Source organism: Carassius auratus, chromosome 28, assembly GCF_003368295.1.
Source record: "Carassius auratus strain Wakin chromosome 28, ASM336829v1, whole genome shotgun sequence".
In the NCBI taxonomy this organism is placed as follows: domain Eukaryota; kingdom Metazoa; phylum Chordata; class Actinopteri; order Cypriniformes; family Cyprinidae; genus Carassius; species Carassius auratus.
The window spans coordinates 22,061,946-22,085,866 of NC_039270.1; the positions used below are offsets into that span (position 1 = coordinate 22,061,946).

General features: G+C 42.4%; 2 protein-coding genes across 3 annotated transcripts; one reads left to right on the top strand and one right to left on the bottom strand.

The window, feature by feature from the left end:
* The first annotated feature begins 7,479 nt into the window (after positions 1-7,479).
* Positions 7,480-18,644, top strand: LOC113047163 (next to BRCA1 gene 1 protein-like). Of its 2 annotated transcripts, none has more exons than XM_026208449.1 (21): positions 7,480-7,730; positions 8,713-8,775; positions 8,931-8,949; positions 9,045-9,067; positions 9,300-9,530; positions 9,855-9,932; positions 11,328-11,524; positions 11,721-11,846; positions 11,927-12,130; positions 12,579-12,738; positions 12,837-13,106; positions 13,847-13,975; positions 14,066-14,141; positions 14,294-14,404; positions 14,491-14,661; positions 15,123-15,320; positions 15,464-15,872; positions 16,290-16,372; positions 16,508-16,577; positions 16,670-16,766; positions 17,168-18,644. In XM_026208449.1, the coding sequence occupies exons 1-21, from the start codon at positions 7,629-7,631 to the stop codon at positions 17,339-17,341; spliced, it is 2,991 nt and encodes a 996-aa protein (XP_026064234.1). In that variant the 5' UTR covers positions 7,480-7,628; the 3' UTR covers positions 17,342-18,644. The 2 variants fall into 2 exon arrangements, with proteins under 2 accessions (XP_026064234.1, XP_026064235.1); XM_026208450.1 differs by having other exon boundaries at positions 9,300-9,488.
* Positions 18,645-18,901: 257 nt separating this feature from the next.
* Positions 18,902-23,921, bottom strand: LOC113047172 (caspase-6-like). Its single transcript, XM_026208469.1, has 8 exons — positions 23,763-23,921; positions 23,483-23,521; positions 23,075-23,114; positions 22,843-22,992; positions 22,583-22,659; positions 20,817-20,992; positions 20,560-20,707; positions 18,902-20,408 (listed from the first exon to the last, which is right to left on the bottom strand). Exons 1-8 carry the CDS (start codon positions 23,791-23,793, stop codon positions 20,173-20,175), a joined length of 897 nt encoding a protein of 298 aa, XP_026064254.1. The 5' UTR covers positions 23,794-23,921; the 3' UTR covers positions 18,902-20,172.

Genomic DNA, 23,921 nt, shown 5'->3' on the forward strand with positions numbered 1-23,921 from the left:
GAGTTGTCGGCCATGCTTGCCCGGGCAGCCGTGAGTATCGGACTGGAGGTGACTACACCGCCCAGTCCCGAGCCCTCACGGCTGGATGATTGGTTTCTCGGCGCGGGACGCGGCTCACAACCTCGTTCTGCTCCGGTGCCTTTCTTCCCGGAGGTGCATGAAGAGGTGATGAAGTCGTGGACGGCCCCTTTCACGGCCAGAAGCCGCTCGTCTCCCTCTTCCATCCTCACCACCCTCAATGGCGGGGCAGCCAGGGGGTACGTGGAGGTTCCCAAGGTGGAGAGAGCGGTTGCGGTGCACTTGTGCCCACAAAACGCCGCCACTTGGAGGAATCGCCCGCGTCTCCCGTCCAAGGCCTGTAAGCTGACGGCCGCACTCGCTGCCAAGGCTTACAGTGCTGCGGGCCAAGCTGCCTCTGCCCTGCATGCCATGGCTATCCTGCAGGTACACCAAGCCAAGGCACTCAAAGCAATGCACGAGGGTGGTACCGACCCGGGGTTGATGCAGGAGCTGCGCACGGCGACTGACTTCGCCTTACGGGCGACGAGGGTCACGGCGCGGTCCCTCGGGAAGGCGATGTCCACGCTGGTGGTCCAGGAGTGGCATCTCTGGCTGAACCTGGCTGAGATGAGGGACATGGACAAAGCTCGCTTTCTCGATGCTCCCATCTCCCAGGCAGGCCTGTTCGGCGACACTGTCGAGGACTTTGCCCAGCAGTTCTCGGCGGTACAGAAGCAGACTGAGGCCATCCAGCACATCTTGCCCCGACGTGTCTCTCCGGTTGCCACCGTTCCCTCGCGGGTAGCGCCTCAGCCTGCTCGTCGCCGTGGGCGCCGCCCTGCATTCTCTACACCAGCTCCGCCCCGTGCTGAGAGTTCTTCGAGGCCGGCGCGTCGAGCCCCGCGCAGGAGAGCGGCGCCCCCCGTGTCACTCCCGGCTGCGAAGTCCTCGAGGAAGTCGACTAAGCGGCCCTGACACGGGCAACTCGGAGATGCGGAGAACTGCTCTTCAGGAGATGGCGAAGACAGCGCCACTCCTTCCCCCGGAGGAGGGCCGGGTGGAGAATCTTCAGTTTCTGTTTTGTTCTGTTCCGCCACTGGTCGAACGGCCAGTGGCACCCACATTTTCAATAAAAGAGCAAATTCTCCTTCCTCCGAGTTGCAAGGCTCGTGGGTTGACAATGAGCGACGCGCAGCTTCCTCACTCTCACCCACGACGCCCCCTTTCGCCAGCGGACAAGAGGTCACGGTTCGGAGACGCAACGCCTCTCCACGCGTCTCTGGCCAGTTCCTCTGTGAACACGGGGAGTGTGGTTGCGATGACCCAGGACGCAGTGCCTTCTGGGCCTTCCGGCACGACTCCCCATCGCTGCACCACTGCGGGTATGTCGACTGTCCCTTTGGTGCCACTTGTACGGTATCTGGGAGCGTGGCTTGGGCTGCCCAACCCATCACGCTGGCTCATCCGGACGGTCCGACTCGGCTATGCGATTCAGTTCGCCCGGCGACCCCCCAAGTTCAATGGCGTGCTCGAGACTTCGGTGGCAGTCCAGGACGCCCCTGTCTTGCGCGAGGATATTGCTGTCCTGCTGGCGAAGGATGCAATCGAGCCGGTCCCTCCAGCCGAGATGAGGACGGGGTTTTACAGCCCTTACTTCATCGTGCCCAAGAAAAGCGGTGGCCTTCGACCTATCCTGGATCTGCGAGTCTTGAATCGGGCCCTACACAAGCTCCCGTTCAGGATGTTGAAGCAGAAACGCATTATCAAATGCGTCCAGCCCCAGGACTGGTTTGCAGCGATCGACCTGAAAGACGCATACTTTCATGTCTCTATCCTCCCTCGTCACAGACCATTCCTGCGCTTTGCTTTCGAGGGTCAGGCATGGCAGTACAAGGTCCTTCCCTTCGGGCTCTCCCTGTCCCCCCGTGTCTTCACGAAGGTCGCGGAGGGCGCCCTTGCCCCACTCTGAAAAGTGGGCATCAGGATCCTCAACTATCTCGACGACTGGCTCATTATGGCCCGGTCCCGAGAAGAGTTGTGCGATCACAGGGACTTCGTGCTTCGGCACCTCAGTCAGTTGGGGCTTCAGGTCAACCGGGAGAAGAGCAAGCTCTCCCCTGTGCAGAGAATCTCTTATCTCGGTATGGAGTTAGACTCGGTGAGTATGACGGCACGTCTCACCAGCGAGCGTGCCCAGTCAGTGCTGAACTGCCTGAGTTCCTTCAGAGGCAGGACAGTGGCACCACTGAAACACTTTCAGAGGCTCCTGGGGCATATGGCATCCGCAGCCGCAGTCACGCCGCTCGGGTTGCTTCATATGAGACCACTTCAGCACTTGTTACACTCCCGAGTCCTGAGATGGGCATGGCGCCGCGGTACACATCGTGTCACCATCACACTGATGTGTCGCCGCCTATTCAGTCCCTGGTCGGACCTTGTTTTTCTACGGGCCGGCGTGCCCTTAGAACAAGTGTCCCGGCACGTTGTTGTCACAACAGATGCCTCCAACTCGGGCTGGGGGGCGACATGCAACGGGCAGGCAGCCTCAGGGTCCTGGACAGGACCTCAACTGCTTTGGCACATCAACTGCCTGGAGTTGCTGGCAGTGCATCTAGCTTTGCGACGGTTTCGTCCGCTAGTGCTGGACAAGCACGTGTTGGTCCGCACGGACAACACTGCGGCTGTTTCGTACATCAACCGACAGGGCGGTCTACGATCACGTTGCATGTCTCAACTCGCCCGCCATCTCCTCCTCTGGAGTCAGACATGGCTCAAGTCGCTGCGTGCTGTCCACATCCCGGGGGAGCTCAATCGTGCAGCCGACGCGCTCTCACGACAGCTCACTTTCCCCGGGGAATGGCGACTCCATCCCCAGATGGTCCAGCTGATCTGGAGTCGATTCGGGGAAGCTCAGGTAGACCTGTTTGCTTCCCACGAGTCCTCCCACTGCCAGCTGTACTATTCCCTGTCCCAGGCCCCCCTGGGCACAGATGCACTGGCACACAGCTGGCCTCGGGCCTTACGCAAGTATGCGTTTCCCCCAGTGAGCCTGCTCGCACAGACACTGTGCAAGGTCAGGGAGGACGAGGAACAGGTCCTGTTGGTTGCGCCTTACTGGCCCACCCGGACCTGGTTTTCGGAACTCATGCTCCTCGTGACAGCCCCTCCCTGGCGCATCCCCCCATTTGGCACCCGCGTCCGGATCTCTGGAACCTCCATGTGTGGCTTCTAGACGGGACGTGGCAGACCTAAGTGATCTGCCCTCAGCGGTGGTAGACATTATCACTCAGGCTAGAGCCCCTTCTACGAGGCAGGCCTATGCTCTTGAAGTGGAGTCTGTTCACGAATTGGTGTTCTTCTCACCGAGAGGACCCCCGGAGATGCCCGGTCAGAGTTGTGCTTTCTTTCCTGCAAGAAAGGCTGGAGCGTGGGCTGTCACCCTCCACCCTGAAGGTGTATGTGGCTGCCATTGCAGCCCATCACGATGCAGTGGACGGCCGGTCCCTGGGGAGGCATGACCTGATCGTTAGGTTCCTGAGGGGTGCCAGAAGGTTACATCCTCCTAGGACACTCCCTGATTCCCTCCTGGGACCTCTCTATTGTCCTGGTGGGACTTCAGAGGGGTCCCTTTGAGCCGCTGGATTCAGTCGAGCTGAAGTTCCTGTCTCTCAAGACAGCGCTCCTGATCGCGCTCACTTCCATCAAGAGGGTCGGGGACCTCCAAGCATTTTCGGTAAGTGAAGAGTGCCTTGTGTTCGGGCCGGCCTACTCTCACGTTGTCCTGAGACCCCGGCCTGGATACGTGCCCAAGGTTCCCACCACTCCCTTCCGAGACCAGGTGGTGAACCTGCAAGTGCTGCCCCTGGAGGAGGCAGATCCAGCCTTGTCGTTGCTGTGTCCCGTAAGAGCGCTTCGCATATACGTGGACCGCACCCAGAGCTTCAGAAGCTCTGAGCAGCTCCTGGTCTGCTTTGGAGGTCAGCAGAAGGGGAAGGCTGTCTCTAAGCAGAGGTTGGCCCACTGGATAGTGGACGCCATCGCCTTGGCTTACCATTCCCAAGGCGAGCTGTGCCCCCTGGGGGTGAGGGCCCACTCCACACGGAGTGTGGCCTCCTTACATGCTCACTGGCGGACATCTTTCGAGCTGCGGGCTGGGCGACACCTAACACCTTTGCAAGGTTTTACAACCTCCGTGTAGAGCCAGTTTCTTCCCGTGTGTTGGGTAACAGGTAATTGGCGGGAAGGGCTGGCTGGGTGTCTCGCTTGCTGCGCCATTCCCCCTAACATGGGGATGTGAGCGCCTTCTTCTCCCAGTAGAGTTCCCCGGTTGGCGTACCCTGGTCGAGCATCCTCCAGCACCCTCGGCGTCAGACTTGGCGGAGCAGTCTGTCGCCAGGCCCAGTACTGGCGTTAGCATGCCCGGAGCCGGTCAGCCCCTGTACTGGGCTAGGTGTCCATATGGCTGGGTTCCCTACGGGTAATCCCATATGTGTATTCTTCCACGGTAAGGTTTCCCTCTTGGCAAACCCGTGTCTTCCCTTGACAGATCGCTCTGTCAGTCTCTTCTGGCAGCCGTTCCATCCCTACTCCAAGGTAGAACCTGCCTCAGAGACCCCTTCCATATGTAGTTCTGCCCCCTGGGTCAGTCCATATCGGTATATCCACATGTCTCCTCCCTACGGGTAGGATGTGGTCTCCGTAGCGACCCTTTCCTAAGGCTCGCTTCCCCATTGTCTTGCTAGCTGAAAGAACAAATAGGGAAGATTTGAAGCAATCTTTCACTGAAGGTTGAAATCCCTTCCATTTACTTTATGTGGGCGGAACAGCAGCATGGCCTTCTCCAGCAGCAATGTACTCACCCTTTTGCTCCTTCGGTACCAAGGTCAGTGAATTTGCGCTGGGGCTTTGGGAAGGTTACGACCTTAAGCGTAGCTTTTGTGGCACGCCAAGGCTTGTTAACAATTGCAGCGCCTCAGGGTTGTGACGAGGTTCAGGTTATGGCGTTTTCCATAGGACCCCATTTGTCGGTCGACATAACTCGTAGTGACCGACAGATAGGGAACGTCTCGGTTACGTACGTAACCCTCCGTTCCCTGATGGAGGGAACGGAGACGTTATGTCCCCATGCCACAACCTTGAACCATTTGCTGTTGCCGGGACACGTTCTCGGCTCCTCAGCGTAAAACCTAATGAGTGGACGCACCTGTCGCCCTATTTATACCCGTTGGCACGGGGAGTGGCTCAGGTGTGTTAATCCACTTGCCAATTTCATTGGCGTTTTCTCTTAAAATCAGAGATGATTGGCCTCCCAAGTGAGACCCCATTTGTCGGTCGACATAACGTCTCCGTTCCCTCCATCAGGGAACGAGGGTTACGTACGTAACCGAGACGTTCCTGTGGCTCAGTGGTAGAGCATTGCATTTTTTGATTCCCAGGGAACACATGTTAGTTAAAAAATGTTAGCCTGAATGCACTGTAAGTCACTTTGGATAAAAGCGTCTTCTAAATGCATAAATTCAAAGGAAAAATCAAGCCAAAAAGCCTAAGGCTCTAAAGCCTAAAAACAATGTTACAGTATGAATTACTGACTGTGGAAAACATGAAATATTGTAATTAGTAGTTATGTCTTCTTTATTCGTTATATTTTCTGAATAATGTGCATTGTTAGATATAAAAAAAATATTGTAATATAGATTGTAACACTGACTTACCTGTCGAGAAGAAAACTGGCCACTTCAGCATCTCTTTTGAAATCTTTATCCAGCATTAGCTCTTTCCACCTAGAAAAAGCTTCCCCGACATTAACTCTTGTTTTCTGTAATTTACGGTCACGTTTCCTTTTACGTTCTATTTTTGACTGTTTTGGCGACAATGTTTTCTTCTCCTGTGGCGCGGCATATGTATGGTCCATAATAAGAATGCAATCCAGACTTTTAAACTAAAACGCGTTGTGGAAACGCGTTGGCTTAGTACTCTTTGTCCCTCTCTGCTATTATAGTTTTGCAAGATGGCGGAACTACATGGAAGCCTCCGTCGACCTACCCGTCCCATGTATATAAAGATAATAAATTCTTCATTTACGAGGATTAGTTTAAACATTGGCATAGGTATTTGTACACCATTGAGGGCATATTTATGAATAAAAATATAGATTTTAGATAATAAAATACCTAAAAAGTTACTTATTGTCCCTTTAATATGTACCTCTCTGATTTTATTAGAAATGCTTAATTTTTCAGGAAGTACAGTAACTTCAGTTGACAAGTAAAATGATGTACATGTATATACAACCTGGTACTGAATAATGTAACATTGAATTTATATATCTACTTAAAAAATTTTAATCACGAAAGACAAATTACATCCGATGAAAGTTTGTTATATTAACATGTACATTTAGTCATTAAGTAGACGCTTTTATAGCCACTTACAAGTGAGGACAATGGATGCAATCAAAATCAACAAGACAGCAATGATATGATCATGCTATAACAAGTCTCAGTTAGCTTAAAACACACTTTTTAAATTATACAATAAATAAAAAAGAAAACAGACAGAATAGAAAAATAACAGAGCAAGTGAGTGTTTTTTTTGCTTTTGTTCATTGTGTAATAAATAAAAAGAAAAAAAACAGAATACAAAAAGTTTAGAGAAGAAATAGAATAGAGAGTGCTAGAGTTAGAGGGTCATAGGTCTTCTGCCTCAATTAGCTATAGATTAAGAGTTGTTCTTTTATATCTGTTTAATCATTTATGTTGTTAAAATAACATTCTGTTCTGTAAAAGCATTGTCTGCTGGTTTATTTAGCTACTTTTCAGTACACCAGATTAAGAATTTTACTTAGTACTGTAAGACTTTGAATGTTATTGTGCAGATTAACATCTGACCACTCTTGCTGGTTTGTAAAAGTAAGCAACACAGCTACAACAAATAAATTGATAATGGCTGTGTAAGATTTATAGTGTGCAAATAATCAAGCATTACCATTACCAAAACCATTACCTCTGTAATGCAAATCAAATTTATTAAGAAACATTATAGTATTTTACGTAACAGAACGTTGCTATGCAACAAAAACAAAAATCTACAATGGGTGTTGCGCAGTGATGTTTCACGTCATAGCTGTTATTACATATCGACGACTGGTAAACTTTTGACCAATCAGAAGCCAGGACCGGCTTTTTAATTATTTTTTATAATCAACTAACTACCTACAGCTTCGGGAAAGTAAAGGTAGTTCGTTTTAAATATACAGTTCATTTGCTGGATAGATATAGGCTATTTATCCCTTCACCACACACTAACCAACTTTATTCTTTATTATCATTATTTCTGGATCAAACTTATTAACAGTATTTTGTAAATAGTGTCCCAAGTAAATATTTACGTTAACATTCACAGGTTTCCCTTTGAACCGAGTACAAATGAAGCAGCTCTGTCCATTAGATTGTTTCGCTTTGAATGACGTCAGGCATTTTCCTGTCAGCTGACGTAGAGGGTGTGTGTTTACGTCGCTGATGTAAACAGAGAGGACCATTTTGATCAGAGAAATCTAGAAGCCAGGGCACAGTAACTCATCAAAGCTGTTCAGTTTTCACCTATGCAACGCCTTAAATAGTACTCTCGCCATGGACTTCTTTATCAATGTGAAGGTGAATTTCCGAGGGAACGCGAAGAGTTTCTTGCTGTCTGGCTCGGAGACGAAGAGCTGGGAGTCTATGGAGGCCACGGTAAGCAAAAGATGGTGAGGTGAGGTCAGTCTGACCACTCACCTTGATGAAGTCATCCGATGTCTGCCTCATGCGATTAGAGTAACGTTAATATTACTAGACATCTCTTGTGACGAACACTACTCAGTGTGCCGCTTCGGCGAGCGGAATGGCCTAAAGGCGTAATCATTTAGAAAGAATGGGCCAAGCGACCATTTTACCGAGAGCCTACGAATTTAAATAGCAGCCGTATTAAACGTTACATCTAAGAAAGTGTGTTATATCTGACGGGCGCAGATGTCCGTCGATTAGACCATAATCACAAAGAGGTTTGGCACACTGTGAGGAGAGTGAACACCTGTCACGGCTGTAGATCCTAGTGCTAAGCTCTTCATGTTGACTCACTCAAAACATACCAATCTCGCTTACTAACTGTACACCGCATGATAGATGAGTAGATACCCGAGTGCTGTTCATGTATGTAACGTTAGCTAACTAGGTTTTGGAACACTGACTGCAAATCTGTTTCAAGCTAATGTACGTTAATTTGCTGGTCTGCTTCAAAGCGTCGTGTAATCGTGTCTGTTTGGAATAACGTACAGTCAGCAGTTCTTCATAGTCATAGGCCAGACAGGGTCTAAATATCACCCCAAATGGGTTTATTTTGTAAAACGACTCTAGTACAAAGCTACTTACCACATAAGTATATTAATAAAATGGTAATCTGAGGTGAAAGTTGCTCATTTAACGTTACCTTACTTGGTAGAGACCGCTGAAAAACAGGTTGCCCGGATGAGAGGTCGGTTTCGGTTGTTATGGTTGTTATAGTAACTGTAGTAAACAGTCATTATTCAAAATTTAGAATCATGTATTTTATTTTTATTTTTATACATTTCATAAAACAGGTTTTTCGTCACAGAGTTACTAAGCTTGTCAAAATCCCTTTTTAGGTTTTCTATTGTTTTTGGTATTGTGTTGACTTTTGCTATCTTTTGTTCTTCAGGTGAAGAGGTCTTTTGGCCTGTGTAATTTACAACTGACATATTTCGATGAGGAAAATGAAGAGGTGAGGATGAAGAATTAAATATTTGTGACGTTTCTTGCATCGCACTGTTAGTAACATGCTTTTTTCCCAATGAAAACATGAGACCTACATAATACAACATGATTATTATTATTAGTAGTAGTTAATAATTCCAGTAATAATTGTGTTTGTTTCAGGTATCAATCAACAGCCAATGTAAGTAAAATGTCTTAATCTGTGTATAATAAAAAACACAATATATTTACATCCATCCAGAATATGTTATAACATTGATTGGATTTTTTTTTCAGTGGAATATGAAGAAGCCCTGAAGGTATTATTATTATTATTATTATTATTTTTGCTTGCTTACTGTTTACTACATTTAACTCACTTAGAGCAAAAGTAAAATGTTGTTGTAAACAAAGGGGTCCAAAGGGTTGAGAACCAATAATTTGGAGTGCTCAGCCTGTTATTGTGACTGTATTAAACCCATTGTTTTGCAATCAAATGTCCAAAAGGACATGCACTACATTGATGTACTGTGCTGTTGATTGTAATTGTAGAGTGCTGCACGACAGGGGAACAGACTACAAATGAATGTGTATGAGACGAGGGGCAGTAGAGCCACAGTGCCAGGACCGGGCCCACCACCAGGATCAGGGGTGGGCTTGGGACAGCTAAAACCTGGTACTGCTGGAGAACCCAAGAAGGGATTCAGGCCTCCTCAGCACTGCCCTACTTTGGCACAAGTGGTGAGTCGCAAAGTTCAGGCTGCAGTCCCAGAGGAAGGATTGGTAAGATCTTATAACCCAACGATTTTGCACAGAAGTAGCCACAGTTGTTCACTAACGTTGTATCAATTTCTAGCCTGCAATTTATTTGGAATGATGCATTATAATATTTAGAATAATCTTAATGATAAAACCTTCATGTTCTGATTCTTAAACCAAATAATGTAACCTAATTTTAATTACATTTTTATTGTAGTTTGCATGAAATGTGATGTACATTTGATAAAGGTTTCCAGATTGATGATTATAACAATTTCCACCATTGTAAGTTAATGACTGGTATGTCACATTTTTGACACATTTTCATATCCTGCTTTTCTATTAAAGGTAATTGTGAATGAAGTCAAAGGTGGGAAGGCAGAAGATAAGACCCCTCCTGCTTGGTTTACTTCATACATGGAAAAGGTATGAGAAACAAGACATTAAAATCAATATGAAATGAAAATCCACCCTATCTTTATTAAAAGCATGTTATTGAACATATTTCGGACAAACCATTATTAATGTTTCACTCTAATGTATATCATTCTGGAAAAGGAAAGATCAAAGAAAAAAAAAATTCTGTTATCATTTACTCACCCTCAAGTTGTTCCAAACCTGTATGTGTTTTTTTCTTCTGTTGAACATAAAAGAAGATATTTTAAAGAACTGGGTAACCAAACAGTTGCTTGTCCTCAATCACTTCCATAGTATGGAAAATAAATACTATGGAAGTCACTGGGGACCAGAAATTCATAGATGTTTGAAACAACATGACGGTGAGTAAATAATGACAGAACTTTCATTTTTGGGTAAACTAAGCCTTTAAAAGGTGTCATCGGACGCCCATTTTCCACAAGTTGATATGATTCTTTAGGGTCTTAATGAAAAGTCTATAACATACTTTGGTTAACATTTCTCAATGGTAGTGTAAAACAACACCCTTTTTACCCTGTCAAAGTCAACCAGTTCTCCCTTAAAATGCTAATGAGCTCTGCTCACCTCCCCCTCTCTTCTGTGGGGTTTGTGCCATTCTCATGAAACATGTACTTTAGCCATGGAACTTGTTAACTAGCATGTTATTATTAAAGGATATTCGCAAAGATTCATAAAATAACCTTATACTAACTTCTTCTGTATGTGAGGCTGGATCATGAATCATTAATGCAAACTTGCTCAAACAAGACCAAGTCCTATCTAAATGAATGGGGGCAGGCCCGTCCTTGGGGGGGGGGTGCAGCTGGTGCAGACACACCGGGCCCCGTGCTTGATGGGCTAGACCAGCCAATGCATATGTATTTCGGTTGGTCCAGTCTCACGTTTCTATGGGAACTGGAGCCTCTAATGGCTGCTAAAGTGATGCAATGACTTAACCAATCAACTGGCTCTTTCATTAAGAAGGCAGGACTATCCCGCCATGTTGCACAATGCAGTGTCTCCCATTCATAACTATAGGAGTGAACTGCTTTTGTATTTTTTATACTGCTCACTCAGGGCAGGTCTAACGTAAAACGCTAGTGTCAATCAAAAATTGTGGGAGGGGCCTGGGTCTGTATAACATCACGCAGACAGGCATCTGAGATTGGCACGATTTGAGAAAGGGGAAATTATTTAATGAGATTTCAAAAAAAAAAAAACACTGAATGGATCTTTATCTATATAAGGTGGTTGTGTACACACACTTATAAAAGTGCATGTCACAACCGATGACCTCTTTAAGTTTCATTCTGATATTTTTAGCAGTGGAGATAAACCCTAATATTGCTAAGAAAACACGTTTGTTTCTATTTCTCTCTCTTCCAAATATGAAAACTGCCACAGTTTAAGGACCAGGTGGTTAGGGAGGCAGTAGAGAAGATTTGTAGGGAGTTCTCTGGACAATGCTGTATCCATAAACCAGTGGGAGCAGAGGCTCAGGTTCCCGAGGTCACCTCATCCACTCTCCCTGGGGCCCCAAATCCAGCTCCAGCCTGCAGCAGCTGTCGGGGCCAGACCGCGGGCGGCGGATACCAATGCAGGTTAGGGCGATCTCTGTGAGGTGGATGTCTGTATCTGGATCTTATGATAAAATAATTGCTCCTTTGGTACATTTCAAATGGAAACGCATGTTATGATCGTATGAGAAATATAATGTATAACAGGATGCTCAAAAGAGGTGCCTTTAATATTGTTTCCATTTTTGTATTTCATTGTGTGTGGTTTCTTTCTGCACAGTGTGTGTACTTCCTGCACGCTGTGTGAGCCTTGCAGCTTCTCACATGATCCGAGCCACAACCTTGTGAGGGCCAGAACTCCCCTGTCTATTCCTGAGCACGGCTCCCCAGCACCAGACCACAGCAGGTGGGCTTTTGTCCTCTGCTTTGGCATGTCTTGGTGTTGAAGTTCAGAATAGTTAGACATATTTTGCTCTCCGTCTGAAGGTTCTACAGAAGGGGTGACCGTAGCTTTCGTAAGGCCGAGAAGCAGCGTCTTAAAGCGGAGAAGCGCCAGCTCAAGGCGGAGGTGAAGGAGATCAGGAAGCAGCTGAGGATGGAGAGGAGAGGGCTACAGTGGAGCACTGCTGGAGAAGGGAGCTCTTCACCCGTCCTGCTCCAGCCACGCGCTGCACAGGCAAACAGCCCAGAGTAAGAGCCCCTTACACCCCTTTCCCTCATGAAGAAGAGAATATTAAAGGGATAGTCCACCCAAAATTGAAATTTCTCTCATTTACTCAACCTCATGATGTTCCAAACTCATATGAGGTTATTTTTAAGAATAATTTTTCCACAAACAAAGAACTGATGCCTTCTAGGCAGCTTTTCCCATCATGTTATTCTTACAATTGAATTTCAACGTCATAATATGTTTTCTGGTGTTTGAGAACAGTAGTATTTATTTGATTACTCCATTTTTACTGGCTGAGCCATGTTAACGTGTAATATAGAAGGTCATAATCATGTTAATGTAGCAATTTAGCTAGCTGACACCAGAAAATTTTTCTTTTTTATTTATAGCCTAATATACTGAATACAACACTTTAAATGTAGTTAAGGATAATAAGATGCCATTTAATTTATACTGTCTTGGTTGCAGTCGTCCTAAACGTCCATGCCCACTGGCTGTGCCAGCTATGACAGCTCTACTCCTGGATGAAAACCTGCCTGATGGATCTCGTCTGCGTCCTGGGACCAAGTTCATCAAATACTGGAAGATGAAGAACAGTGGCAGAGTGTGCTGGGACTCTGAGACCAAGGTGCACTTTGACTCTTAAACAGACATACACAAATCTGTATATACACACACACACACGATAAGAAATCTGAACCTGATTGTGTCCCATTTTTGCTTCAGTTAAAGTTCATGTGGGGGAACTTGGCAGTGGGCTCCGGTGAAAGATGGCGGGAGGTTGCAGTGCCCACACTACAGCCAGGTCAGGTTGGTGTCATCAGTGTGGCACTTTGTGCTCCGACGTTAGAGGGCACTTATACATCACATTGGCGCCTGGCACACAGAGGAGAGCAGTTTGGACCGCGTGTTTGGTGCAGCATCGTCGTGGATCCACATGCTCCGACAGCCATCTGTGCTGATGGGTTACTGGTGTCTCCCTGTGTCACCCCACAGGTAAGACAACCGGATCATACACCGAAACAAAAGAAATTCAAAATTCAGAAAAATCGTTCGTGAAAGTGCTGTCCTAATTAGGTGGCCTGTCGATGAGCACACAGAACAGTACGGAAGAGGTAGACTGTTATGCCACACACTGTACCTCAAAGGATGAGAAAGTCTGAACAGACACTGTCTGTATTTTAAGTGATTGTTTAAAAACCATAGCAACGCCACTTCCCCTACCAGCAGACCTTGGGGGTACTAATAAAACAACAGTTAGACAGACAGAGTACAAAGTTCTGGAGGAACACACAAACTGCAATAAAACACATTCATGATTACAAAACTAAAAACAGGCACAATTTATTTTTAGTTTATTATTTGTAGCTTTTGATGGGTACATTAAACCACAACTTACACAATTTTTTGCAAGCTTTACAGCCCATTTGCATTAAACATGGAAAAAAAAATTCTGGTAAACATTTTTAAATGATACCAGTTAGTGCATTAACTTTCACAGCCCTGAAATTACTAAAACTAAAATAAAACGTAAATTTGAAAACTATATATATATAATGCAGATTGAACTCATTTGAAAAGACAAATTCTAAATGTAAAGGGAAAAAAAGAATTATGAGGCCCACATATAATATATTTTAGGGTTTTGGCCAGTATAGATTTTACAGACTATTGTTAGTTTTGTTAAGTCATTGTATTTTTTATCTGTGGCCATTTTCACCGTGTGGCACTTTCAGGAGAAGTCTTCGCGCACTCTTGAGAGGGAGGGGAAATGCCGGGCCTCAAGGGAACAGCTACCTTTGTCTGTAAACCAGGACTGTGATCAGGAATTCTACATTCCTTCTGTGGACTTACTCACAGCTCAGGTATGGCCAAACCCTTCATGTTTGTCATGTTTCATGAAGAAAGTTTGACTCCATTGTCAATTCCACACTCTCTGTTTTGTATTCACTCAGGACTTACTGTCTTTTGAACTGCTGGACATCAACATTGTACAAGAGTTGGAGAGCGTGCCCAACAACACTCCTGCAGGTCATTTCAAATCAAGATTCTAAACATCAGAATAAACTACTTTTATGGACTATGCATGTTCATTTTAAACCGTAACATTTTGATATAAATTGTATAGATTTCAGCCTTTACTAATATTGTCTCTTTCTTCATCTCTATATGTATTTATGAAGATGTTACTCCATGCATATCGCCTCTGCCCCATGATGGACCTCTTCAGGAGAAACCAACACTGGGACTCATCCAAGAGGAAACAGAAGCCCAAGGGGTCAGCAGAATCCTGGGTAAACATTAAAGCACAACTTTTCTGCACTCTTTGTCTTCGTATTGCTGTCAGTGTTTGTGTAGCTTACAGATGTCGTACTCACAGACGTGGCACAGGGCACAGAGTTAGAGGGGATCCCAGCACAAGAGAAAGGCGAGGAGAGCATCATTGGGCTTCAGTCTTTGTTTAGTCCGTCTGTTATCCGCTCTCTCACTCTTGAAGTGACCCGTGAAGTAGCTGAGCATGGGGTGCTCTGTGGGAGATGCCCAGCTAAAGGTTTGTGATGGCGGTGGTGTGAAGATGCACCTTTCTGCTCTTCCTGTAAATTACAGTCATTTTTAAAAAAGGTGTAGCCAAACTGTGAAAATTTTGAAAAAACTGTATTGATATTTTAGATTTTAGTGTTTACTTGATATTAAGTACTTTTGATATCCTTAATAAGCATTTTGTTAACTATACACTACTGTTTAAAAATTGGACCAGTAAGATTTTGAAAAATTAATGCTTTAATTAACCAAGGATGTATTAAATTGATCAAAAGTTACAATAAATTAATTTTTTATGTTACAAAGGATTTCTCTTACAAATAAATTATGTTATTATGAACCCTCTATTACTTTCTATCAAAAATCAGTTTTTAACCTTAACATCAGTACAACAGTTATGCACATTGTTAGCAGTTTTTGTGTAGAATGTAGGTAAAGAGTGTTTCTAACATCTATTTTTCCCATTTTAAGTGGTGCGTCCGGCCCCTCAAGGTTCAATGTCACTCTGTGAGAGGAAATCAGAAAAGGTTTCAGAATCAGGGCTAATATCTGCTCCAGCCCCGCTGAAAGTAGAAACGGCCCAAATCTCCAGCCCTGCTTCAGCACAGACCGAGAGCTCTGATGTAGCTGCTCCTCTGCTGATGCTTCCAGCTGAGCTCATCAGCACAGGTAACAGGGCTTTGACAATATTTAATTCTGACCAGTGTCATTTCGTACATTGCACATTTTGTAATTGTCTAAAGGTGATTCAAACAGCTTCTAACCAAGGACAGTACATTTCTAGCCATTAAAGTGATTGTTCTTATGTTTAGATGAGGGTCACGAGTCTGACATCGAGCCGATCCTGGTGGAACCTGCAGGTGGAGATCCGGTAGAAGAGGGAGAGGAGGAAGTGGAGAAGAAAGAGCAAGTGAAGGACACAGAAGCAGCTAAGGAAACCCGCAGCAGAACCTCATCTGCGTCATCCGAAGACTACATCATCATCCTCCCTGATTGCTTTGACACCAGCCGTCCACTAGGAGAGTCCATGTACAGCTCAGCCCTGTCGCAGCCTGGAGAAGAGCTTGCAGAGGGGGACAAACTAGAATCAGTGGACATGGCGGAGCTCCAGAGCCCCATTGCTGCGGATGCTAATGACATGCTCTGTGCCTCCCAGACTCTGGATGCTGTGCCGCTCACCCCTGTGATTGTAGTGGCACCACGACCCTTGGTCATATCCTGGTAAGTTTATACAGAGGACATATCAGCAGTAATAGATTGGGCTCAGAGGTCAGTTAAAAGCCAAACTTTTGCCAACAGAAACAGCAAAACGTAGTTTTACAGGGTCAAAATCATTGGCTGAAACAGTGATGTGTGATTAACATGTCTCCAGAGAAACAATTTGACAGTGCTAAAAAGGTGCTAAGGTAGCAAAACATTTCTTGGTCACTGAATCAAGATTTGTGACATCGGTCATCTGAGAATGTTCTTGATCCATTTGGAAGCATGCAGACTTACAGTAGATTGACCGCTCACAATATCCTGGCTTAAGTCTCTGTACCACACACTCCTCCACCACATTACAACCTAGATTTCTGTAACGGCATCCTCATAACTTGATGTTTCTGACATGTTAAATTGAGCAATCTCTTTATTCAGCACAGAGATACAAGAGCAAGTGGAAGATGCAGCAGAGGAGCAGGAGAAGAGTAACCCTGCAGAGTCAGGAGATAAGGAGAAGGGTGAGTGAAATTAAAATAATAAACCAATCACAGGTTGTGAATTAGTGCATACAAAGTGGACAGTATGATAAAAGACACAAACAGCTCAGTTTGAAAGGTGACCGGTTTTTATTATTATTATTTTAATGTATATAGATTCTGAGCCAAATCAACCTGACCCTGAGAACCCAACAGCATCTGCCAAGTCTGAAACAGAAGATCTTAGGTGAGTTACACTGCACACAAGCACTCGTTCTGCCTCATGGAAGTGCACCCAGGACATTCACTCTATTATGTTTGTTTGTTGTCTTTCCTCAGGGCTAATAGCATCACCGGTGGATTGGTGAAGGGTGCCCTGTCCGTGGCAGCGTCTGCCTACAAAGCTCTTTTCACTGGACAGACTGGGTCTGAGAAGGTGAGTTTGGGAGCTGTTCACACAGGTTGCAGAATGGAAAAACACTTTGAAATAAGCTTCCTTTAAACTTTCAAACTTCTTTTATATTTACAAAGTATATTTTGAATGAATTTTTTTTGTCCTATATTAAAAAAGGAAGATCCTATTATATAGTTCATTACTTTCATTATAATTGAAAAAATGAATTGTTTTATTTGATGTAATTTAATACATTAAGTTTATTAAAAAAAATCATGCTTCACAAGACTGAATTTGATTTAATTATGATCAAAATGTATTTTGCCACTCTGTGACAAAATAGCCTTATAAAAATAACTCTAGACAGTAAAGGGCATGTATGAGTGCCTAGTGTATGGTGCAACATAGATCAGTAGTAGTAAGAAATATTTTGTGTTGTGCAGCTCCCAGAAGATGCAGCTTCTCATGACGCCATGATGGCCGTGCTGGTAGAGATGGGCTTTGGTGACCGAGCACTAAATCAGCGTCTGCTACAGAAACACAACCGCAATCTGCTGGATGTGGTAAACGAACTGGTGCAGATGACTGATAACAACTGGTACACGACGCGCTACTGAGATGCTGGTTTCCCTTACATGTGATTTTCTTTTTTAATTCTGTTTCTGTTTCTCTGTGCAATCAGCAGACTCTTTCGTTCCATTTGGGTTGTAAAGATGGTGTGTGTGAATCTGTCTGCTCCAATGTGTAAGAGATAATCATTAGACAAGCAGTTCATCACCTTTCTAGTTGTGCTTGTTAAAGTTTGTTGTTAGTGGGCATTAATGTTTTCACAGAGATGATCATGGGTAGCTATTGAACACTAATAGGTACAGTAATTATAAAAAAACCCTTGAATTTAAAGAATTAATATGAAAATATGAAAAGTTCTGCAATCTGACTTTTTTTTTATATTTAGAGTGTTTTGTGTTCCCAGGTTAAGAATAGATTTTGGGAAAGTGCAATAGATCTGGTTTTGTGTGGACTCTTAATCATCAGCCGAGACCAAATAGACTGATAACTTTTGTCATCTTTACATGGACTCGAGATGACAAATTAATCAATTCCATACAAGAGAGGTCAATATGAAGTTTAGTGTGTGATTTTTTTTTTATTTTTTTTTACTGTTATTGCTTATAGTACATCTGGGAATTATTATTATTATTATATTGAAGACCAATGATTTGTTTCTAAAAAGTCCACGAAATAGGACACATGCTGCACTTTGTGAATGTGTTGCCATTTAAATACCTGAAAAAATGTCATGGCTTGAAGCAGCAATGCATTTGAATAGTTAAATGGACTGATATGTAGAATATTTGAATTCATGCTTTAAACGGTTAAAGTGGCAAGGCAATCATGACAGATTTAACTCCAGTTAAATGGTAAGACACATCAAAGTGAGAGACAAAATAAAATAAAATCATGCAAATGATAGCGTATATATTTTGATAATTAAATTGCTCTTGTATTTCGTGTAATGAAGAATGCATCTCAGCACTTTTCTTCAATGAGAGATTTTGAAACTACCTGCTGTGTAGAAAACATTCCCTGTAAATCATTTTACGTCTCCTGATTTGCTTTTATCCATGAAGCTCTTGCAAGTGGCATATCCATCATTTAACTGACCAATCACACACTTGTTTTTCCAGAGATAGGGCTTAAATATGTTTTAGCACACATTCCTTAGGAAAGCCGTAAGTTGCTCTTGTTGCTTGCAGCGATCAGTAGCGGTTCTGGGTGAAACTGTTTGGATCATGTGATTGTAAAGCATAATCTGTGGAGACATGCGCCTTGCTTTGTGTTTGATGCCTGAATGAGGTATTCAGTGTCTCTGCATCTAATGTACACATCTGTCTGTAATAAATATGCTAATAAGTCTTCCTTTTGCTCTCAGTCTTTGATAACAATGCACCGCAAAATACAAAGTATAGGGTTCTTTAAACAAGACTATTACACATTACTTTCACGTTACACTTAACCTACATGTTAGAAACATACAAAACCTGGAAGTTCAGCACGCTGTACACTAAAAGTGCTTTTCTAGCAAACATTTTCTAAAAAAGGGGTAATCTTTTTTTACAGACATTGACAAATGAAGTTATTTACACATTTGTTGAAAACTAAACACTACACAGTGATTTAGTGTATATTAGTGTATCTCTTTATTTTTAGTAGAAGTGCATGGTTGTGATACAAAAAAACAATTTTTTTTTTAGTGTATTAAAACACTCACCACAATAACATTATGATTTCTTTGCAAAGCATTCTTAATACAAATAATCAATTTAGTTGAAGCACCCTCTAAGATTTTATATAATTTATATATATATTCTTTTTTTTTTTTTTTTAAATCAACTCGTTTTAACAGTTTAGGGAAACCTGCACTATAACCCTAGCTTTGGTATATAGCAAATATAGAGCAAGCCTTCACTGCAGAGGAATGTTATTTGAATATAGAGGCAAGCCTACTCAATTCTGACAACTGCACATGCAACAAAGGTTAATGTTGCGCAACAGAAAGTTTCCCAATAATCCATGTTCAAACAGAACAGAAAGCAGTCACATTACAAGGGAAATTAATACCTCATTCTAAAATAAACACCTACATTATCAAAGAGATGAATATAATGAGGCTTGCAACAACATTAAAACGGTCATACTATAAATTTCACTCCCAAAATAACGGATCGGAGTAAAGAATGTGTAAAAACATTCAGTTCTTATCATGTAGTTTTAACTATGTGATAAACACCAAAACGCCAAAAGTCAAGTTGTGAAAAATATTTGATGTCAGAAACATGTTAAAAGTGTAGTGTATCTCTGTGGCCGGATCTCTAAAAGTCACGCTTTTCAACAGTTAAGACACAACATGTACGATAAAATATTTAAACCAAAACCATAATTCCCCTTTAGCTCCATGTAGTTTCTATGCAAAGCTGGTAGATAAGTATCTTTTTTAAAACCGTTTAACTGGAGTTTCTTGTATGGTTCCTCCCAGTTTCAAACTAAAGTAAGTTCTCAACAGACCCTGACATGTCTCAGAGATGAAGAGATCATGCTTTAGTGCTACGAATGACAGACCATGATCATGACTGTAGTATGCAGGATAGAATTTTTTTTCTTTAGTCCAGTTTTATAAGTAGTTTTCATTGCACTAAAAACTCTTCATCTTGGCCTGCAGGTAATTCAAAGTATTTTTTCTATTTCTAGTGTAAACAGTGAAACCTAATTATCTATCATCATTAATGGGTTTATAGAAATAAAAAAATTGCACTTTGTAACCCTGAGCTCGTCAAACCTGCATGATTTCCATTTTGAAAATGATTTATATTTAGGAGCACAGCCTAAAGTCAAATAAAATAAAATAATCCCATGCATTTTTACCAACAAAAAGTCCCTAACACTAATATTATTTCTTTGGCCTGAAAAACAGCTTCTTTGTGAGCATGGACGCAAAACAAGGCACTTGTTTTTTGCCTAACATAGAGCGATCCTTGGAGTTCTCTACACTGCGAATGGAAACCTTCCTGTTCACAAGTGTCAGGATGTCGGTGAACTCCAGTTTAGATCCATAACACCTCAGGATTTCACACAGATCCTGGATGTACCACGAGCCTCTCACCGTCTCACGATGAGAGTAATATCCTTTACAAGAAGAAAACAATCTCAGTGACTGCTTAAAGTGACATAATTAAAATCAAGGATGTAAATAGCATTTAATCCAGTATTTAAAGTACACAGTCAACAAATATTGGTAAAAATAAAAATAGCAGACAAACGAAAGTAAAGCACTGACCTTCAGCAACAGAATAGCACATAAGGAAATCTGCTCCTGCTGGAAGGGTGCAGAGCGCCCCCACATCCACAACCACTTCATTGACCGGCTCACTGTCCACCACATCCATTGGAGTCACAGGCTCATCATGTTTGTCACCGCGACAAGCCTTGAGTTCAAATAAATTCATGCATTTGCAAGAGGTGTGAAATGTGTATTCATATTGCATTACTGTAAATACACTGCAAAGGATATTTTGTGAAAGAAGGACAAATTACCTGCAAGATGAAGATCTTGGGTTTCCCTACAAGGCTACGGCATTCATTCCCCTTGAACAAATCAGTGACTTCTTGAATTTGGATCTGCCCATCATTGGCATAGATGTGACCATTTTCCCCATGACTTAAGAAGACACAGACAAAACAGTCTGCATCTACATGGCTAGCAGCAGCAGCTGAAATCAAAGGAACACTCTGGATTAAACAGAACCTACACTTGATTCAGAGCATGATGTGCCATGCTGTTTTGACTTTTCCCTCAAGTTATAATTTACACTAATGATTAAGTTGATTCTAGCACACCAATCAGTGCTATAGCAATCATTTAGAAACAGTGTGATTCATTTCACACTTTTTAATATTTATTCCAGTGCTGGCTTCAGTTGTAAGTATATTAATATAAATATTTTTTTTTAATTGAGAGTGGAGTTCAATTATTATTATTACTTTATTTTTTTGTGGTAATCGAACAAACAATCCTCAGGTCCATTACACGAGCAATGCCTTGACTGTACAAAAACACATCCAGAATGAGAGAAAGCGACAGTGCATGGTGTTTTTTTAAAAATAGGGCTTTATGGGATTGATTAAGTGGCTCATCTAAAGCGTGTGCTCTGGACAGGCTTGTCAAAGTAAAGCGCAAACATAATTTAAATCACAATATCGCATTTAGTTTTTAGTAGTATTAAGTTTCAAAGCATTTTAGATTGTTTCTTCTTATTGTTTACGTTGATAATGGTAGAGACAGGGCATTCAGTATTGCGTGCATTGAAAACACAGATGGATAAAAACAAAGTTTACACAGTTTCAATGACTATTTCAAAGAACAGGTTTTCTCAAAACTCACTGGGGGGTTATTGTCTTGCAGAATAAAAACTCAACTGCAACTCTGAAAACCTTGATTAGCTTGTCGTTTGTAAACTATTGGCAAGTTTAACAAGATTACATCTTTAATATGAATGCATACATTTTATGCATAGAAGTTGCATATTTTTGTTTTTGTTCAATTGTAAATATTTACTTTATTTTTATTATTAATTGGTGCTAAAATTAAATGTCTTGATTTGGTCTACACTAGAAGTGTTCCATTAAAGCAGGACAGGCTTAAAACATGGTTTTGAAAAATTGATTCATGGTGTACTTGCTTATTATATACATTTTGTAAATTTTGAACACACACAAAAAAAGTTACGGACCGCAGCTTTGATTGTTTTTTTCTTACTGGGCGTGGTTTATTTCTGCAAATGGCAATAGGACCACTGGGAGCAGCAAGAGGAGCTAGATTGTTTTCATAGATTATCGGTCTCATTTTCTACTTTTAGGACATAATGACAGGTTTAACAAATATGTAAAAAAATACATTTTTACAAAAGTTACCTACTGCAGCTTTAACTCTGCTAAACCAAAACCATTAATGAATCTGACTAAAACTAAACTGAAATTATAGGAAATTTTAAAACAATGTTAAAATAAAAACTAATTAAAATATTTTTAACTGTAAAATCCTTGGTCATAACCATCAGAATAATAATACAAATGCAATGAATCTAGAATATAAAAAAAGTGTGCCTTTTTATTATTATTTTTTTTTATAAAATAACTTTTCCATGATATAAACATTTTTTGAGATGCACCTGTATATGTTTTACCAAATTGTATTTCAAAATTTAAACCATGCCAAAGATGTTGTTGATAAGCTGCTGTGTTTAACCTGGATCATTTTAGTCGGGCTCCCATTTCTCAAAAGAGAAAGTATTGAGGTGTACCTTGTCTGATTATGGTTAAAACTTCTTCCCGTTTGTAATCATTAAAAGTCCTCACTTCAAACCCCAGATCCTGAAATCTGACAACAGATACGAAAGAAAATTGACATATTAGTTATTGTTTTGTTACTTTAATAAATAATAATAATAATAATAACAACAACTGTTTCTTTATCAACCAACACGGTGACAGTCACACAGATCTCAGTGACAGCGGTCATGTGATACTGTTACTGTATCTTTTTGATTACGTTGCCAAATACCTTCTAGCAAGATTCTGCTTGTCTGCTTCTGTACCAGAGCGGCTGTTCAACCTGAGCTGCCAGTAAAAATGTTCATGGTTGAAGATCAGAGCCATTCCTCGCTTCTTGTGATCCATCTTATACTCCTCATTGGGATCCAGACGGACCACACTGACAAACAAGATATAAAACATCAAAATATGCTTGAACTCCAAATGGTACAATTTTGACATGGTTACAATGAGGTTTTCACCTTTGATTAATGCTATCGGTTTCAGTTTCGTCTTCTCGGACTGAAAGAAAAGGCATAATCAACACACATCACTTAAATTTGACTTGCAAAGCAATAATATGAAATATGTAAATGTTCAGCTGCTTTATTAAAGCCACATGGATTCAAACCGCAGTGAAAGATATTGGAGTGATTGTGGTTTAAAAAAGAAGAAGTGTTGTAATAAAATGAAGACCTAAAGTTTACCGAAAACACACCAAGGTCAAGCATGTTTGTTGAGCACCTGGTCAGGCTGAATTTCAAAGGCTTCACAACTGGTTTGTCAAGCATTGCAGAGTTTACATAGGCAAATTTAATTTTTTACACCACGTTTTCTCTTCATTTTTCTACTCAGGTCACAAACGAGTTATAAACGGGATTCAATTCTACCTGTCTGTCCCGCTAAAGCGCTGTCCTTCTCCACAGACCCTAAGGAGAGAGAAAATAAAACATATTCGTGACTTAAACATCATATGAATTGATTTATTGAGCTAGAGGACTCATGTTTGATGTGTATGACCGCGATGACTTTTGACTCATGTTTAGACAGACACCACCTACTACTTCAGGTGCAGGAATAAGGAAATGAAGCCTGCAGCGTTTCGTGAACATTAACTGTGTCCAAACATTTAGTTACTTTTCTTACAGGATGACTTGATAAAGAGCTTACCGGATTCATCGCTTTTGACCTGACTTGCCATCGCTGCTTCAGCGGAGAGAATCGGTGCGATCCCGAGGAAGGGTTTAACTACAAAGCAAGAACAGAAACAAGCACAAAACTGACTAGGCAACAAACGCAACAGTTAACGTATGTAATGGGACTGAAACG

Excerpts from the sequence above, each read along its gene's own strand:
- LOC113047163 (XM_026208449.1), top strand. The coding sequence starts at position 7,629 with ATGGACTTCTTTATCAATGTGAAGGTGAATTTCCGAGGGAACGCGAAG. Across the intron at positions 9,068-9,299 it reads AATATGAAGAAGCCCTGAAG|AGTGCTGCACGACAGGGGAA; the intron begins GTATTATTATTA and ends TTGTAATTGTAG. Across the intron at positions 11,847-11,926 it reads CCAGCACCAGACCACAGCAG|GTTCTACAGAAGGGGTGACC; the intron begins GTGGGCTTTTGT and ends CTCCGTCTGAAG.
- LOC113047172 (XM_026208469.1), bottom strand. The coding sequence starts at position 23,793 with ATGGCAAGTCAGGTCAAAAGCGATGAATCCG. Across the intron at positions 20,993-22,582 it reads TTTAACCATAATCAGACAAG|CTGCTGCTGCTAGCCATGTA; the intron begins GTACACCTCAAT and ends CTTTGATTTCAG. Across the intron at positions 20,409-20,559 it reads GTGCTATTCTGTTGCTGAAG|GATATTACTCTCATCGTGAG; the intron begins GTCAGTGCTTTA and ends CTTCTTGTAAAG.